This window comes from Brienomyrus brachyistius, unplaced genomic scaffold (genome assembly GCF_023856365.1).
Source record: "Brienomyrus brachyistius isolate T26 unplaced genomic scaffold, BBRACH_0.4 scaffold47, whole genome shotgun sequence".
NCBI lineage: Eukaryota > Metazoa > Chordata > Actinopteri > Osteoglossiformes > Mormyridae > Brienomyrus > Brienomyrus brachyistius.
In genome coordinates this window covers 390,549-408,923 of record NW_026042322.1, presented here as the reverse complement: position 1 = coordinate 408,923, position 18,375 = coordinate 390,549, and the positions used below count along the sequence as shown (strand labels likewise).

At 46.3% G+C, this 18,375-nt stretch overlaps 1 protein-coding gene across 6 annotated transcripts in view; it reads right to left on the bottom strand.

Annotated features, from left to right (window-relative positions):
• Nucleotides 1-11,418: 11,418 nt before the first annotated feature.
• Nucleotides 11,419-18,375, bottom strand: part of npnta (nephronectin a) — a 28,608-nt gene continuing 21,651 nt past the window's right edge. For all 6 annotated transcript variants that reach the window (XM_048999799.1, XM_048999796.1, XM_048999798.1 and 3 more), the window contains 5 exons: nt 17,288-17,677; nt 14,537-14,626; nt 13,325-13,423; nt 12,116-12,375; nt 11,419-11,702 (listed from right to left, as the gene is read on the bottom strand). In XM_048999799.1, coding sequence (XP_048855756.1) covers nt 11,592-11,702; nt 12,116-12,375; nt 13,325-13,423; nt 14,537-14,626; nt 17,288-17,677 — 950 coding nt within the window. In that variant the 3' untranslated portion in view covers nt 11,419-11,591. The remainder of the gene's footprint in view (nt 11,703-12,115; nt 12,376-13,324; nt 13,424-14,536; nt 14,627-17,287; nt 17,678-18,375) is intronic.

The window sequence follows — 18,375 nt, the reverse complement described above, 5'->3', positions numbered from 1 at the left end:
GCAAAGCCTAGAAGAGCTTCTGACTGACCTTTTCCCTCTTAACCCTTCTCACATTTTTGTCCTTATTTTTTAAAGAAAAGAATGCTTCTCAGTGAACAATTGCCTATGAATGCTCTGTAAATAGTGTTATAGGAGAAAGTTCTGGTCACCTTGACAACCTACAGAATTCTGGCCAGCATAACCAGCAGGAGTGTATGAACGTGGTATGAAACGCAAAAGCTGCATAAATTGCTATTGATACAGTCTCAGTCAGGCAAATAAATAAATACATTTAGAAACAAAATGTAGTCCATCCTTAACCAGGTGCTGCTTGCTTGCCTGTAACAGCTTGAGGACGGACTTGCTCACATACTAATTGTTAAGAAGATGAGGAATGGCTGAATTCAGGCATGGTGGTGCAGTGGTTAACACTGTCGCCTCACACCTCTGGGACCCGGGTTCGAGTCTCCGCCTGGGTCACACGTGTGTGGAGTTTGCATGTTCTCTCCGTGTCGTCGTGGGGTTTCCTCCGGGTACTCCGGTTTCCCCCCACAGTCCAAAAACATGCTGAGGCTAATTGGAGTTGCTAAATTGCCCGTAGGTGTGCATGTGTGAGTGAATGGTGTGTGTGTGTGCCCTGCGATGGGCTGGCCCCCCATCCTGCGTTCCCTGCCTCGTGCCCGGATAGGCTTCTGGGATAGGCTCCGGACTCCCCGCGATCCAGTAGGATAAGTGGTCTGGAAAATGGATGGATGGATCCAGAAGACCAAGCATTTTAGCATTAGCAATTTATTGTTTAGTATAAAGAATGATTTTCAAGCCCTGATACACTGGTTTGGTCACAGGCGGTTCCTGACCTCCAAAATGACGCATCCGCCGACCATTTATGTCTCTTATGTTCGGCCGTGTTTGTGGAGGTTCTTCCAAAGACAATGGAGGCGGACAGTTCCAACATCCTTCTTCCTGATGTGCATACTTCCTCCTGGCCGCCTCGCTTGTTTTCCAGAACCCTCTGCTGGGTCCATGCCGTCGGCTGACGGTTGCGGTCTCTTTCTGAGTCAGTTGGAGGACTCTTCAGTTGCCTCATTGTAAATACATCACTTGATTACACCGGCCTTCCGCACAAGCGTCTTGGATTAGCTATGAATGCTTGTCTAATATCCGAATAATATGCTGTAATCCTACCCACACTGTGAACTCTGTACCTTGTCACTTTATTCATATGATAATTGAAAGTAAGGTCTACACGTTGCACAGAATTTGACGCCGTGTCAGGATTGGCCCCTCTGTTTTCGTCCCTGGGGTGGCTGAGACCGGCTGGCAGAAACCCTAGACGCACTTGGAGGACATCAATGGGGCCTAGAACTCCCCCCAGGATTGACATCTCAGGTAGGCCTTCAGGGGGCCTGGATGGGATTCGCTGGAGGGAAAATCCATGTAGATAGAATGTCTCTGGTTATTTTCAGCGTATCAGTCATATGTGCTTCAGCTAGCCATTTGTTATGTTTCTCTGACATCTGGCTCCTGCCCAGGTATCCGATGGAGAGCATATCACTTCATCTTTGTGGTCAGTTATATAAACATGTTCTTCCATGTGAAATTAGGCAAGGCAACATCTACTGACATTTCAGTTTGCAAAAAGGTTAGATCTTCCCCTTTGCAGACTGTCTCCATGACTAGTTTCTGAATGCACGTAACCTCAGGAAGATCCTGCACTGTTTCGGGCTGCCCTGAGATTTCCCTGCCTCTCATTACGCCTTGAAGTCTGAGGGGCTTAATTGTAGAAGTTAATGGAGGATTACTTCTTATTAATGGCCCAGAGTAGCCAATCGGGAAACTCAGGCCCAGGGTGGCCAATCGGGAGGCTCTGCAACAACGCTTCAGAATGTAAACCAGCAAGATATGTCACACAAAATAGCCCACGATTGCTCTGCATAGAGAAATGCACAAATATGCAGTAGGCACATCAGAGTGATCGCTTGTCATTAGAACTGAGTGAGCGCAGTTGCAGAAGTGCCACAACTAATCGCTCGCTATCGCTAATCACTGGAATTTTCTCAGACGATGGATGTTAGGAAGAGACTGGGCAGGGCTGAAAAAGTCAGACTCCTTGAACAGTTCAATATGGTAGGGTATTTATTATTTATTTTCTTCGTGAAATGTCAGTAATAGATTTATAGAGATAATAAGACTTGAACTGTGGCATCATTTATCAGAGCTCCCCCAGAAATAAGACAAAATGTGTTGGTTTTGGGCACAAGACTCCTGGACTGAGAATTAGTGCCACTCCGTGCCTGACATGGACGATGTAGCCTTTGGCCTGATCTGTAGCAAGTAGGAGTGCCAGGACTCTCACCTGTGCTTGCCGTACGACCCTGAAGACCACCGAGGTAGGGTAAGACAACTCCGATTCTCAGAGTGTTGTGCATGTTTCGGGGCAGCATTGTGTAAATCCTGAGCAGGTTTTGTTTGGGAGTCTGAAATCGGCAGAACGTTCCTATTACATCCGACCGCTGGCGGAGTCCAAATCCTGTGTGACACAGTGTCGCCCACCATTGCCCAGCTGCAGTGTGAGCGACAGGAAGGCGCCCGCTTTACATTTAAAATCTCTTCGGTTCAGATTCATGTCCTCCGCCTGAGTCAGACGCTTCCTAGGTGACCAGGGACATTGCTGAGCAAAACATCTTGCAGCAGTAAGCAAGCAGAGTCGCATGATGACTAAGAGAAAAAAAAAACAGAAGATGCAGATCTTCTGTCACGACTGGGTCGTCTCCTCCAGCGGTACGGATGAGGTAGTAACCGGGGAAAGCTGTCTTCTTGGCCGGTGGTGCTAAACATGACAGTCTGCTGGCTTGGGTCTATGAGGGGGGTGCGGATTTCAGCAAACATCAGCTGCAGACCCGCCTGCTGTGCTCACACCTGTTGGTGCTGGCGACCATCATGCCGGCTTTATAGTGAGAGCTCCCCATCACGCTCCCCCTCCCCCACAAGGTTGCAGCCCAGTCTTTTTATAGCAAAGGCTGACTTTCGTGGGTATCATGAAAGGTATCTCACATAGTCTAATGAATCGCATCCATAGTAGTCTAGGTGTCTAAATTCAGTCCAGGCACAATACACCTTCTTATACCTTACAAACTTCAAGCTGCTGGCTCCCCAAAACCTGGAGGTCTTTTAGGATGTGTTTCCTGGCAAAAACAATCTCTTGCGTTAGCATTTACTATAACACTCATTTTAGTACGCATTTTAAATCGTACCCTGATTTTTTTTTGGTAGTTTGTAGCTAGTAGTTGTAAAGGAAGTTTTCTTCTCACTGGTGTATAGCACCCTCTATCTACTGGAGGACTTTATAGCATGTAGGCGGGATTTTATACTTCAACTGCAGGCTCGATAAACACATGCGGGGTATCAGCAACAGGCAGAGAGACCTCTGTGCTTGATCTGATATTATCAGTATGCTGTGTATGTCGGGCTCAACTGCCAGGGAAGCCTTCTCTGGGGCTATCAACAGCAGGGGTGGTGAACCTGGATCTATGGAGGGCCAGTGTGGGTGTGGATTTTTGGGATCACCTATCAATAAGCCAATAACAAAGCAGTGGTTCTCAACTCCAGTCCTGGGGACCCTCTGTGATTGGTTGATTGAGAGGGCCTCCCACTAACCTGCATCCACATTGGCCCTCCTTGGAACAGGTTTCCCAGCCTTGATCTACAGGTCGTTCTAGTGACTGTTGAGTTGCCGTTTCAGCACCGCTGAAGCCAACATGAGGGAGGTCATCATCCATAGCTTTCTGCTTCCTTGAGTGACCTACAGGCTTGCCACAAGGGAAACAGCTGGAAGGCTGGATGGAAAGTGGGCATTCGAAAAATTAACTTCGATTTTATCCACAATTCTCTGCACGGACAGTGCAAGTTACACTGCCCCCATGTGTGCCACTGGTAAGAACATTCCAGAGTTGTTTAATGAGCAGACAGAAGCGAAAGTTAGTGTTAAATTTCAGCAGACATGTTTTCTCACCAGGAATATAAATGACTTCCCTTCAGTCACTCTTCCTATCCCTGAATTTGTATATATAAAAAAAATCTACCCATTTACTGTTGCTTCTTTGTGTTTGGTACAAATGCCACACACTGCTGTAATTACTATCACTGAGATGGCACTTCTTAATTAAACACTAACGTCTGGACAAAGTGATATTCAACCAGTTATTCAAACCCACAGAGCTCTAATCTGTGCTCAGGAACTTCTCGGTCCTTTCGAACAATAGCAGAGGCTGTTAAGTTTGTCACCATGGAGATCGTCATGGAGTCAAACCGACATTCTGCTCTTGGCGGTGGACAGGTGAGACACGGCCCAGCCGAAACCTGCCATCACCTTTTATTTTTGCTGAAACCCGAATGACACTAACATTCTTTTCTTCTCACATTACCTGTGTGAATTTGATGGCCAGACACCTCTGTCTCTCCCTGCAATTACAGCCACCCATCAGTAGGGGGATCTTTCCAGAAAGTGGCTTTTAAACCCACATTTAAATATCAGGGAGCAATTGCCATGATTTTCTAAATTGGTTCACAGCACAGAAAAATGAATTAATCGATGCGATTTAATATGCTCTTCAATTTTCCAATTTGTTTGATGTTTCACGTTGTACATTTGTGTCCATTTACATTTCAGAAATAGTCGTGCACCCTCGCAATCCTGCATTTTGGATGGAAAGTATAAATCCACTATTCATTCTGTAAAATCACCCGGATATAATCCACTTTATCCACAATTATTCATGTCCTCGGCTCCTCTTGGAAAGCAGGAAACTCGAAGTGTGTTAGTGTGAGCCTCAGAGAATGGATTGGCACGTTATAGACGGCTGCAAGGCCCATCGTGCTTTGACCAGATTAACCATCCATCCATCCATGCATCCATCCCTCTATCTATCTATCTATCTATCTGATAGAGACTGGCCTGTGTATGTGTGTGTCCATCCATCCATCAATCCATACATCATTCTATCTGATAGAGACTGGCCTGTGTGTGTGTCCATTCTTCTATCTATCTATCTATCTATCTATCTATCTATCTGATGGAGACTGGCCTGTGTATGTGTGTGTCCATCCATCCATCCATCCATCGCACAGGGTACAAGGCAGGGGACATCCTCAACAGGATGCCAGTCCATCACAGGACACACTAAGAAAGCCATTAATCATGTTTTCAAATAAGCCAACTCGTATATCCTCCCAGGGAGCAAAAATGGATCTGAACAAAACGCCTTCCACTGCACAGGCACACAGAACCCATTCATACACCTGCGATAAATGATAGACTTTCCATGTTTACAAACGTCTACCTCAATCGTACCACTATTAAACTGTAATAGTGCTACACACTTTTATCTTAGATCTTAACCTGACATCAGCTCTGACTGTACTTGCACATTTAGCTTATTCAGTTTTATAGGTCTGTCTGGCTGCTGTGTCCCACACCGGCTATGCTGTCCGTGGGTTGTTATTGGTCCATCACTCACCCCGCAAATGAAAGCCTCAGCAGGACAGAGCAGCACCAGCTGGCTTCGGCAGGTGAGTGATTCCCAGACGCGGCCGTTCTGCATTTCACAGCAGATTTACACCTGTAAATGGAGATGCTTTCCATCTAGGAGACCGCTCTAATTAATCAGTCGCATCCTGGGTCACATGACCAATTCTGCCCAGTAGAAATTCAACAGTTTTTTTTTTGTTGCCAGAGGTATAAAATATTAGGTCATTAAAATTTTAGAGACCTGATGTGGTGGAATGAGCAGTGGTTTCACACCCTCAGGGTTGGGGCTTTTAGTTGCACATAGTGTGTGATGGTGTTTGGACCTTATGCACCCCTGTCTGTGCTGCCTGGGACATGCTGCAGGCCCTTGACCTTGTCCAGAATAAGTGAGGATGGATGGATTGAGACAGGAAGAGGAGCATTATGGATATGAGCTTATTTGGGCTGGCACATAGCCCAGGCAAACCTGGCATTTGCAGGGGCCGCCAGACCACGAGGGGGCGCACTGGGAGGGTTGTGATTAGGCCTGTCGCAAGCAGCGTAAGTGCGTACGTATTTAATGTGCTTTCTCGCGCTGTTACGCGAAGAAATTATCGTGGATTTTTTTATGTGACTAATTTATACTCATTTCAAGGTATAAATGCTCAAATGAACGCTGATTTCTTCTCATAACAACGTGAAATAAGTATTTGCATATACGACGAATGCGTACATGCGTAGTAGTGATGTGCACCCCTGGATATAAATATAGGTGAAACAAACACAAAATACGTCAAACTTCATTTTTCAGTTTAGAGTGAACCAAAGCTACAAGTATACCAAAATACCGCGCCGTTGGATAGCAGCAATTTTAACCGATGGAAATCTAAACTAACATCAGATACGGGACATTCGGGTAATTGCGTTGATCAAAAACAGACAACCGGAGCGAACAAGCAAAGGATTGTTTTTTTAAGTGAACGGAATTATTAACACTAGGGGCCTGCATCATGTTTCAAGAACGTCTTAGACGCAACAGCTGACTGGAAGAAACAGCGATGTAAGTTTAACGAGCTGGAAAACAAAATTAGCGGGATTAGGGAGAAGAGAATGATGTAATGATATATCAGTCACACTTACGTCATCAATTTATGTCATGTTATGTTTTGCTTTTAAATCGTCGATACACTAATTGTCCTGCAGGTTGTATATACAGTAATACCCCGTCATACGTCAATTCGACTTTACGTCGGTTTTTTGTTAAAAATACAGTACCTATATGGCGGAAAATATAAATCATTTTAAGTTGGTTTACGCAACCTTATGTTGGTCAGGCGATATTAAAATTTGTAAAATAACATATTATGTATAATAATCTTATAAAATGTTTACATGTATTTTAAAATAAAATCTTAGAAAACGAAAATATTAAAATATTTACTTTCCTTAGCATTAATGACATTTATATATTTAATGGAAATGCTTATTAGGTATTTATAGTGTCTAAATCGTTTGCCACTGAGAGACTCTGAGTAAGATACCGCCCCCAAGCACTGCTGCCGGCTGCTGAATTAGCTGCCCACTGCTGTGTCACATTGTCACATATGGGTTAAATGCAGAGGACACGTTTTGCTATTGTGAGCTGTGGTGTGTCAACAATGACAATAACTAAATTCTAAATTCTTTAGGAACCAATGACTGATGTAGTGTGAGGTATTACTGTGCCAAGAATAACAAGTGATGAATCACCTCCAAGCCAGCAGGGGGAGTCTGAAATATCTACCGCTATACTTTCCGCAAGGTGACATGCATAGTCTGACTATGGGTCAATATTTTGCTCTTGTGCAGAGCCCTTTGGGTGGGTGTTATAATGCACAGGCTCACAAGGCAGGTCTGGGATTGTAGAGAGCTACGGAGCAAAGGGGACCATATGGGACAGGGGCCTAGCATGGCAGCACGTCCCGTACGGTGTCATGTGACATCTGCACCGATGTGTGTCTGTGCTCGTTTGGGTCCTTGCCTTATGGTGCCTGTGCCCTGCATGCGCCGGATAGTTTTTTTTATAGGAACAGCTGCCTTATTCATTTACACAGTGTTTATCAGCTTAGATTGTGTTTTTTTTTAACTAAAGTAAATAATGCCCATTTATGCTCAGCAGCGGCACAAGCCCGGCTGGACGAGTGGAAACAGATGAACGTGACTCAGGCTCCCACATGAGCCCTGGGTCTCATTCTTCAGGCCGCAGCCCAAGCCAGGCCGTCTATTTATGGGTCGAGAGCTTACAGGCATTCGTTACATGCCTGCGCCCCGAGGCTGCCAAGCCGGGAGTAACTCGCCCTCTCTGCGTCCCGGCAGACATTTGCCATGATCTTTCATTTTTACGCTGCGTTTTCATTTAGTTGGCAGGCTCTTTAATCCATACTTTCTTTTTCGTTTTTTGAGAACACGGAGTCAGCCAGTCCCTGGAGGCAAATTTGCGCTTCACAGGGTGGTTCAGGAAATCTTATTAATATTCATGAGATAAGCCGTCCCTGATTGGCCAGTGAATGCCTTAGACAGGAAAAAAAAAAACGGCAGCATATGTTGATGTTCACTGGCCAATCAGGTAGTGCGTCGCTCATAAATATTGAGTTGGCCAATCATGTAGTGCTTCTCTCATGGAGCAACTGGGGGTCCAATGGTAGCATCACTCTCTTGACCCTGGGATTTGAATCAATGACCTTCCAATCACATATGTGATTAGGTGTCTCTAAATATGCCTGTGATGCCCTCTGATGGACTGATGGCCCATTCTGGGTGTTTTACCTTCTATCCTTTGCTTTCTTTGTGACCCTGTAGATGGATGGATGGATGGATGCATGAATGCTCCAGATAAAAATATCAGCTCATTTTAACACGATCCATCACAAACGTAAAATATAACACGTAACTTCCAAATTTGGAATTACTGCCGACAAACGTAAAGAGCGACAATTAAGTTTTCAGCCCTCGCCCGTTCTTATAGGTATATTTCTGCCTGCCTGGTCCGCGCATGACTCTGTACAGTAGATCCAGTTAATCAGCATTGTCTCGTATTCTCCCTCTGTGGTGACCCAGCGTGATTAATGGCAGGAACAGTGTCGCTGACAGAAAGGTCAGTATTACTCATAGTTGGGTTGATTTCTGCATGTACTTAACACAGGAGCCAAGAAAAAAAATCCTGAAACAAAACTGAATTAGCCAGTGCTTTTGGCGGCACGCCTCACGCATAACCGAGGTTTGCGTCTCGGTGCTATTCTTAGACGAATAAACACCGTGTTTTATGTAACGGAGAACAGGATGGCACATTAGCTGACCTTGTTAAGATGTGTGGTATACGTCTTTCATCTCTACAGCGGCGACTGCAGATGCACAAAGTTCGCCCATTTTATCGTAAATATAGAACTTGATCTAGTATAAATAATGTCGCTGGAGCCAAGCTCGGCATCTTTGAAGCAGAGCCGTGCAAATGCGGCGCGGTGTAAATTTCAGGAGGACTGTAATCCCCCATTCATCCGCCCGTCTTAGTTACCAAACGTAATGGAAACATTATTAATAAACTATTTCTAAAAAATCCAGTTCCAGTTTTTCTAAGTTTATAAATACCGCATGTCCTCCTTTGGGGAATAGATTGTGTGTTTGTAAATGTTAGCTTTTGTTCTTGCTTTAATTTTTAACAGGATAGCTCTGCTTTATTCTCTGCCAGCCACATGGGTTTGAACCAGCAGCTTTCTGATCACAGTGACAGAGGCTTAATCCACAGGGACACACACTGCCCCACACTAGTTCAAATATTCTACAGCTAGTGAGTTAGGGGTTCAGATGCCGCCGCTGGCTGTGTGTGTCTGTGTGCGCGTGTGTGTGTGCTCGTGCGTGCGTGCGTGTGTGCGCGCGCCCTTCGGCACACTGGCATCGCAGGTCTCCCAAGCTGGGATAGGCTCCAGAATTTCCATTATGGAAGACGGATTGATGGATTTCATATTTATTAAATGAAGGTTTTGTGCATGTAACAATCGTAATTAGTAAACAGCGCAAACATTTAAGAGCTGTTTAGGACCAGGTTTGTGGGCCAAGTTGTTGATCAGCGTGCATCATGATTATGATTAATGTCACGTCCCAGAATTCCCAGTTCTTTATGCAGAGCTTCAATTTATTCTGTGGATTCATGCTTTCGTTGCATCAACCCTATTAATTCATTACATTCACTTTTGCGAAAGTGAATTAAAATTAATATCAAATTAAAATTCATTAATCTGGAAAAAAATTGTATTGGTTTTGCTTACACACAGAATACAGTACAAACCAATTTGTGATTAAATTTTTATATTTGGAATCCTTCCCATATTGTCAGCATGAGTGTTATAGAATATAATAGTATAAAAGTCATACAAATAATGCATTTTAATTAATCATGCAGAGGTATTTTTCCCTAGCCCCGGGAGTTTATGCAAATAAATAATGAATCTGCAGAGACGTTTCAAATCCAACCGGATGAATTAGCTTCAATAGCACAAAGCACAAAAAAAATCAGGTGCATAATTATACTTTAATTGACAGCCTTTGAGGTGATAAATGATTAAAAATCAGCAGGAACAGTGTACAGTACCTGACAGGGTGATTTTCTGAGGATGTCAGGAATGGATGGACTGAATTTTTAAACCGGGGGGGGCTGGTGTTTCCTTCGGTAGCAGTTTTTTGTTTAGCTGCACCTTACTATGCGGTGGAATATTGCAGAACGAGACCCCGAAAGTAACGGCTTCAGTGAATCAAACGGAAACCACTAATCCTGCAAAATCTACGAGTCGCGCGATCGAGAATAACTGGAGGATCGGTCGAAAACCAAACACTGTGACATAAAGCGAATCACGTGAAAATTATACAGCTGTCCATTAAATAAAATTCAAACATGGAAGGAGGATCGAAATTAATGCGGGGTGCAAAGGTTGTCAATTAAAAAGGCGCTGGGCTGAAAAGTCCACGCCTTCTTCCATATTCAACACTCATCTTTCATTACAAGGATAATCGATACTTCCAGATCAATACTTCATGTAATAGTAATACACCACATTTCCTTATAGAAGCATTAATCTATTGAAACGTACACAGTTTGGCTACATTTACAATAACATACCTTTCATTACTTGAAAATAATTCAAGACCAATATTATCATAATAATAAACACGAAAAACAAAGTCGATTCTGAAATTACAGATATGGTACAGTACAGTCTGAGTCAGACCGTCATTGAAATATGTTAAAAAAATAGTGAAACAACTCTGAATATGAAAAAAACAAAACATGCAATCACACCACATCCTGCCGAAAATTCGAACATGCTTTTTAAGCTGTTCAGCCAATTATGCTTTGGAAAACTCTACATTTTCTTTGTTTTTGTCAAGCACTTGGTCAAAGCATGGGGTCTGAGTGATCAGGAAACCAAATTCATGCTGAGAATCTACTTGCGTGATATTAGCACGAAAACTCTCACTGACGCCAGTGAATAACACTGCCGACAGTGAATAACACTGCCGTTAACAAGGTATTTTCAAGGAATTCTGGGACTATCCTCAAAATTAAAACAAAAGCGCATGTCAGACGGCAATCGTATTGCTGCAACGTAATTCTGTGGATTTAATGACAGTTGGATGTTTTGCGGTCAGATGCCTAACCCCAGCATTCGAACGGCCGCGGTCAAACATCGCCGGCACCGCAACTCCGTGGGTCTTTGTCTTCAGACACGGCCATACTCGGGGCAACCTGTGGTGGCGCCGAGCGCGTGGAAACGAGTGAGGCCCGGAAACGATTCAGACGCAGGGGTGCGATGTTGTCACTGGATTTTTCGGACTCTTTTTGCTCGGTCTTGTAACACCGCAGGTCAAGTGACACAAGCACAATAGGGGCTGGGGGCGGGGGCTGGGGGCTGGGGGCTGGGGCAGAGTGCCTGAAGCTTGACATCATCCTTTTCTTTTCGGCTGAATGCGGCATCTTCGGCCTGCAGGGGCTCGGGGTATACAGGCGAGGGGGGCAGTGTTGCATTTTTTTCTTTGTTTTGTTTTTATTTTTGGAGTCCCCCCCCCCCCCCCCACATTACAGTCTCCTCGGGCTATGCTCCTCCGTGCAGGCGCCTCTCCGGAGGCTTATGTCATCCAGCGCGATCTCACCGCTCCGGTTCCTCCCCCGCTCGCCCTTCAGGATCACCTGCGGGAAGTGGACGCCGTGAGCCCCAGAGGCGGGAAGGGAGAGGAGGTGGCCCTGATGTGTCTTTCTTTACCAAAAAATCAAGCGGGTGGGACAGCAAGGCTCCAGCAGCCCTATACCAACCCTAGCACCAAGCCAGGGAACATTCACCCACTTTCAAAGGAGGTTGAACAGTACGGGTTAATAGTGATGGCTAAATGAGGCTCCATGAACCATTTGCTGTATTTTTGGCCCCCACTAGATGGTGCTCTTGGCTTGTTTTGGGGCATGCTTTGTGCCATTTTTTTGTACGGAGAGCTCCATCTACTGGAGTCAAGAAGTACAGCAAATGGTTCATGAAACATCATTTTGTCCATCACTACACCCCTGCTCCCCCTTGCTGGCCAGTGCCCGCACCGCGCTGTGGTACTCACGCTCTCCAAGCCGACACCCCACAGGGTGATCTGCGTGTGCCTCCAGCCATGGCCCCCTGTGCGGCCCCAAACAGCCGGGCTGTGCTGCTGGGCCTTCCTCAGGAAGACCTGCAGGACGCCTACGTGATGCCCCGACAGCTTGTGCCGGAACGACAGGCAGAGGTCGCCGGCATCCCAGGGCGCCACCAGCGGGATGACGAGCCGCGCCCCACGCCCACTCCGCCGGCCCCACACCTCAGGGATGGTCAGGTACTTCCCTCCTGGAGGCGGGACATAGCACAAGGTCAGAAAACAGAGGACGAATGAATAATAAGCTTTTAATACAGCACATTTTCATATATAATGCAGAAGTTTTTCGGACTATTATTTCAAATTACTACCCTGAAAATGACTGGATTGGTTTTTCAGCTGGGCTGAAGGTTCGAATACCACCAATCTGCATATGTAGCTCGGCCCCACTATGCTACCGATAGGCCCGACTATCCCTGACAAAGGCTATGTGGTTGGACGATGGATGTGTTTCTACCTCAACGATTAACCTGGTCGTGTTTGTGATCTCTTGGCATTCTGTGGAGTTTTCCCTGAAGTAGGATTTCTCAGTTAGCTGGGTTAACTTAAGCTAGAAGCAATTAATATACGTTACTCCCTGATAACCTAACATCAGCAAGGAGCATAATCTAACCGAAAAGGCCAGAGAGACTTTGGCTCCAGATTAATAATGACTTTTTCAAACCAAAGTACAATTTCAGCGAGTGTCTGAATGACGTAACGTCACATCTATCTGCTTGCATACCTCTTCAAAATGCAGACAGCCCCACTAACGGAAAGCACTATTTCAAAAACAATTCCATTTTTGCTCAAATCGATTTGTGTCCCACTTCAGTTTCAGACCTGGATATATACCCAGCCTCATTAAAATGCATAACAAGCATTGACCCAAATGGACTCTGACCCAAACGTCCTCAGAAGTTATTCTAGGATTGCTTTTAAGGTGGAGGGCACAAAAGGGGCCATCATTTCTAGAGAGGCCAGCCAATGATATGCTTTGAACTGGTGAGTTTGGGGAGGGGACACTCCAGGGGCCAGTCAGCTTTCAACTGGGGCCCCTGTAGTCCTGCCCCTGTGTACGGTCCTAGTCAGTATAGCTCTGAGAGAAGAAGAAGGTGGCTAACTGGGAAGAGCCAATCAAATGAGGGGTGCAGGTGTTACCCGAGGGGTCCTCCGTGGTCTCCCAGTGCTGGTCCCCTTCCTTGTCGCTGATCCAGCTGCAGATCCCGTCGTCGAAGGTGCAGCTCAGGAAACCGGCATCTGTACATGGATGTGTGACCCGTCTCAGATGTCTGCAAAGCTCTCAGCTTTCCACGCAATGGTTCCAGCTAGGCTAAGCTAAATTAAGCTAGGCTACGCTAAAATAAGTTAAGCTAGGCTATGCTAAATTAAGCTAGGCTATGCTAAAATAAGTTAAGCTAGGCTATGCTAGGCTAAGCTAGGGCTACATGCATGGGTGAGTTTGCTGTTTCTAGCCCCCCCCCCCCCCCCCCCCACTCAAAAAGTGACTGCTAGCGTAGTCACTACTTATAGTCGACAGAGGGCCCTCAATGCGAATGCGTAGTTTGAGTGGTGGTAAGCACCAGCACTGGCCACATGACTGAGAAGAACGTGAAGACACGAGGACGAGTGACACTGCCGCGTGAGTGACTTCAGAGCTGCCTGGGGAGAAATGTAATTATAAACCAGACAACAAAGAGAGCTACGGCGGATCGAATTGGAAAAGATACCCAGTATTTGATTTACTCAATTAATTCAAAGAAATCTCTTGTTACGTGCCAATCTCTCTTACCCTGCAAGCCGGCCGTTACACTACAAAGTAAATGTATTACTGTGAGGATGCAGAGAGCGCTTTGAATAACTACCCCCCCACCAGTTCACAGTTCACTTGGCAGCTCCAAAAACACAGCCGGCATTATTCCACACATCGCTGTACAAATTAGATTCTGGACTGGACCCATGTTCATCACTCAACTCTCCTACCTTTTCCTGGCCAATGAAAACCCTCTCTGCGCTGAGCCTGGCCAATGAGACGAAGGGCCCGCTTGCCAAAGCAAACACCTGGCGTACTCGCACCGTTAGGTCATATGATTTTGTTGCAGCCAAATCTGTTGCCAAACTTTCTATTAGAGAAGACTATGCATCTGCCCATCCTGTTCTCTTAGGCATGAGAATGGTGCGTTTTTTGCTGTTTTCGGGGCTGATTGCAAACAGAAATGGATTTGATAAATAATTCGTTATGTAGCTGAGATGTGGCTTTTCTGTAGGGCAGAAACAGCCCCGCTAGAGGGGCCGCAATGAGCACTAAGCCATCTAAGCCTTACATGTACATTTTTAGTGCAATTTTGGACAGGCGAAAACTGCGCAGCTTACCAGGGTCGTCGTGTGCCTCTTCTGCGGTGTTCCCCAACTCGATGTCGTAATCGAACCCCAGAACGTTGTTTTGGCCCTGATTCCGAGGAACTATAAAGAACAACCAAAGGAAGACATGAAGTTTACGGCAAACCGAAGCACATTACCTATGACTCCCACTACCCTGTGTGGAGGAAGTGTGTAATCCTTAACGACTGTGCCACCGGCAGGCCTAAACAAACTACTATACTTCCTTCTAAAGAAATCACAGTCACACATTCAAATATTCATGGCAATGTTCATAAAACAACCCGAGTCATAGCTGATGATACAGATTCCACTACAGCAAACCCAATTGGTTTTCTAGATCTAATCTACAGTATATTTAATGAAACCCCCTACAACCGACTGATATGACACAGGGAAAAGATTCCCTTGCGCTGCTGTTGGAGGACTTGATGTCATCACTCATGCTGGAATTCAGTTCCTAGTTAGGACAGCGGAGAGCACTGGAAAGCACTCGTGTTACAGTAATTCTGATGCAAGCGGTGGGTAACCGCTGGCACTACCCATAAACCCCTGCTCCTCACTGAAATAACACAGGGTGTCCTTGTGTGATCCTGTACTTTACAGTTTTGTACCTTTATAAGGTCACAGGCTAAAACGAACTGGACAGCCTTGAACCTGATGTTCAAGCCTAACCCTGCACTGAGCGCGAAGCTCAAGCCAAATCATATATCGAGTTCAAGACTCAAGCCTAAACCCATACTGATCCCAAAGCTCAAGCCTAACCTAGAACCCACCTTTTCTGCTTTTCTCCTGTGTGGCTGACTGGGAGCCTACTCTTTTCATGACGACTAAATCCTTAACTGCACAATGGCAGATTGTCTCCAGCAGGGGGAGCAGTGGAGTCTGCAGCATTCCACAAACATAAGCATAAAATACCTGATCCTTGACACCCTGAGACACGGCCCCCATGATTTAGCACTCTGCTGGGCCTCAGCGGAGAACGCAGATGACCAACAAGCCCTCCCTTGCACATGGGGCCCCAGTAGGATTGGGGAACGTGGGTAATGTCGGGCACTCAACCAGCAAGGGAGGTTAAACTGAGGAGGACCCCCCTGGTGCTAAATTAGCCGGTTCCTGATTTAAGCACAAAGGTATCGGTGACATATCGCCTCCTGCCAGCGCGACGGGATGGGTGTAGGGTTATCAGCCTGGCACACCAGCGCGACAGTGGCGGGGCCTGTAGCGGCCCGCAGGATAATCGCGTTTGTTCCCTTATCTGCGCTGGCAAGGAAGACGAGGAAATCTCCTCGGAGAGCACTCCAGCAAAATGAAAGAGAGCAAGCAAGTGGGATTATTTTTTATTTTTTTTTTACCCACCGGCTATTTTTATACCACAATTTATGCAGCAAAGACCAAAAAAAGATTTAATGAATTCACCGAGCTCTGTTAATGCAACAGACTCCACGCACATTTACCATGTGCTACATTTCACTGCATGTACATTCTCAAGGTGCAGGATCTATCAAGCAGGCATGTTGAAATAAACATGACTTTACCGCTTCTTCCATCTCCTTTTGAGCCGCAGAGCGATAAACTCACAGACGAGCACTTATCAGATAAAAGTCCTTTTATTTCATTCATGGAAAATGTCTGGGTGGTCAGGGACCTGCCGGTGACCTGGGAGGTGGGCAGTGCCAGCCATGAGAAATTCTGAAGCCAGAGGCGGGATTACTGTGTGCAGCCAATCACAGATGGGAAGATTCCAACCGATATTAACCAATCAGCTGCTGAAAGCGTACAGTAATCCCACTCACAGTGGCATTCAAAGCTAAACCACACCGCCATTCCCATGCACGAGGTTTCTCTATATAAAATTCTGCAGTTGACAGCTGACAGGTTGCGTGGACACCTGACATCATCGCCCCTTCGCGGGGGGTGAGATCCCCCATCAGGCCTGAGGCGAATTTATTCAGCCATAATTTGTTTTTAATCACTACACCAGCAGGGGGAAGACTGTTTATCATTTCTCCATTTTCATGTCATTAGGATCCATCTGACGCCAAGCCGTCGGACAGACCTCAATCCCGAATTAAAATGTCCGCTACCCTCCACACCTGAAACATTCGGCACATTTTGGCGGTCCGCACATCGCCAACACGTCGGACGACGACCGAGGTGCTCAGCGCTTTGCCTGCTTGTCGGCGCGAATCCCGGAAGTTTCGTTTTCGTTATGTAGGAACAACTGACAAGCCCAAATTCACCGAAATGCCTCTCACATTGTCTACTGCCCTGCGGTCATCTGCCGACACTAAATAATGTAAAGGAGACCTCACAAGCCCTTACTTTCAAGCAGGGGTTAGGAAACACAAAACTTAAAACCACCAGTTCCTGAAATCTCAGACTCCCTCCCCTTCGAGGGAACCCCAGTCGTCGCGTACATCAGTCACGTCCCACGGTAAGCACCAGAGAGAGCTGAGAGCCGACTGCGGTACCACATTTCAGACTCCTCTGTGAATTTGTCATGCCCGGTAAATCTGTCCACAGACCGGAGGATTTAATTATTTATCTCGGCCGCAATAACAGGGCCGTAACCGCAGACTCTGGAAGAGCTCTGAGACGCGTCGACACGTTTGACACAGTTCAGCGATCGTCGTGACAGTGTTTCCCAGCCAAGACGGCGAGCGGTGTTAGCGAGCCACTTGAGCGACATGTGGCTGTGGAAACCCCCCCTACCCCACGGGAAAAAGCAGTAGAGATACTCACTGTGAACATCCCCTCTGGGCTTCGAGGTGACCTCGTTCTGGATGCTGTTGTCCACCGTGGTGCTCTTGGGAGTCGGGGCTGGCCGAGTGGGGGGCACTGGGACCTTGCGGGGGGGCGTGGGGGCGAGGGTGGGGGTGGGGGGACGACGGGTCGGGACCACCGGCTTCTGCGTGGGAACCGCCGGTCTGACTGTGACTATGGGCGGCTTGGGGGTGGGAATGATCCGCTTCTTGGTGGTACTGGGAGTGCTGGTGGTGGTGGTGGTAATCAGTTTGGGCGTGGCGGGCGGACGGACGGTGTTGGGTGGCTTCTTATCGTTGTAGTCTGGGATCTTGTTGTTCGGGGGGTTTTTCCCTGGTCTGGGGGGGTCAATGCTCACCTTGGGAATAGCTAGGAAGGCAACAAAAAACACACTATTTATTTCCAACTGGTTTTTCAGTCCTTCTCAAGGCTGCGCGATTTAAAAACGAGTTTCAATAAGATTTTAAAAATCTGTTCCAGTTAGTATCTATAGATTAAGAGCCCCAGATGATCACCCCCTCTGTGCTACCGCCTATTTTGACCAAGGGGGGGGGAGGGCATATTAAATCCTCTCAAGCCTGACCTCTTCCACTCCTCCCTCCTTCTAAGGATGACTGAGCTCAAACAGGCAGTTAAATTCACTGGAGCTGAGTTTCACCCCCGAACAGGAAGTACACGGAAGGAGTAAATCTGACAGACCAGTCAGCCCAGGTATCCTGAGGTCTGACTGACTCCCTCACTGACCGTTTAAAGCCTAAACACTATAGATCAAGCAGCCGACGGTCAATAAAGCAGCAAAAAAAATATAACGAGAACAGCCAGGGCCGATATCTGGTTAATTGGCCCTCGGCACAGTAAGAAACGGTATCAACTTGTGCCGAATAGTGTTCTTTTAAATATATTTGCCTTTTTCAAAAAAGAGGAAATCCCAGAACTTTTTAAAGTTTAATTAAATCGTCTAATAAATGGGGTGTCATATTCAAGGGGCAGTTGAGGATGATTTACTGTTATCTCCCGTTGCGGTTTAGTCCAGCATCAACATGTCTGAAAATGTCAGACTTAATGAC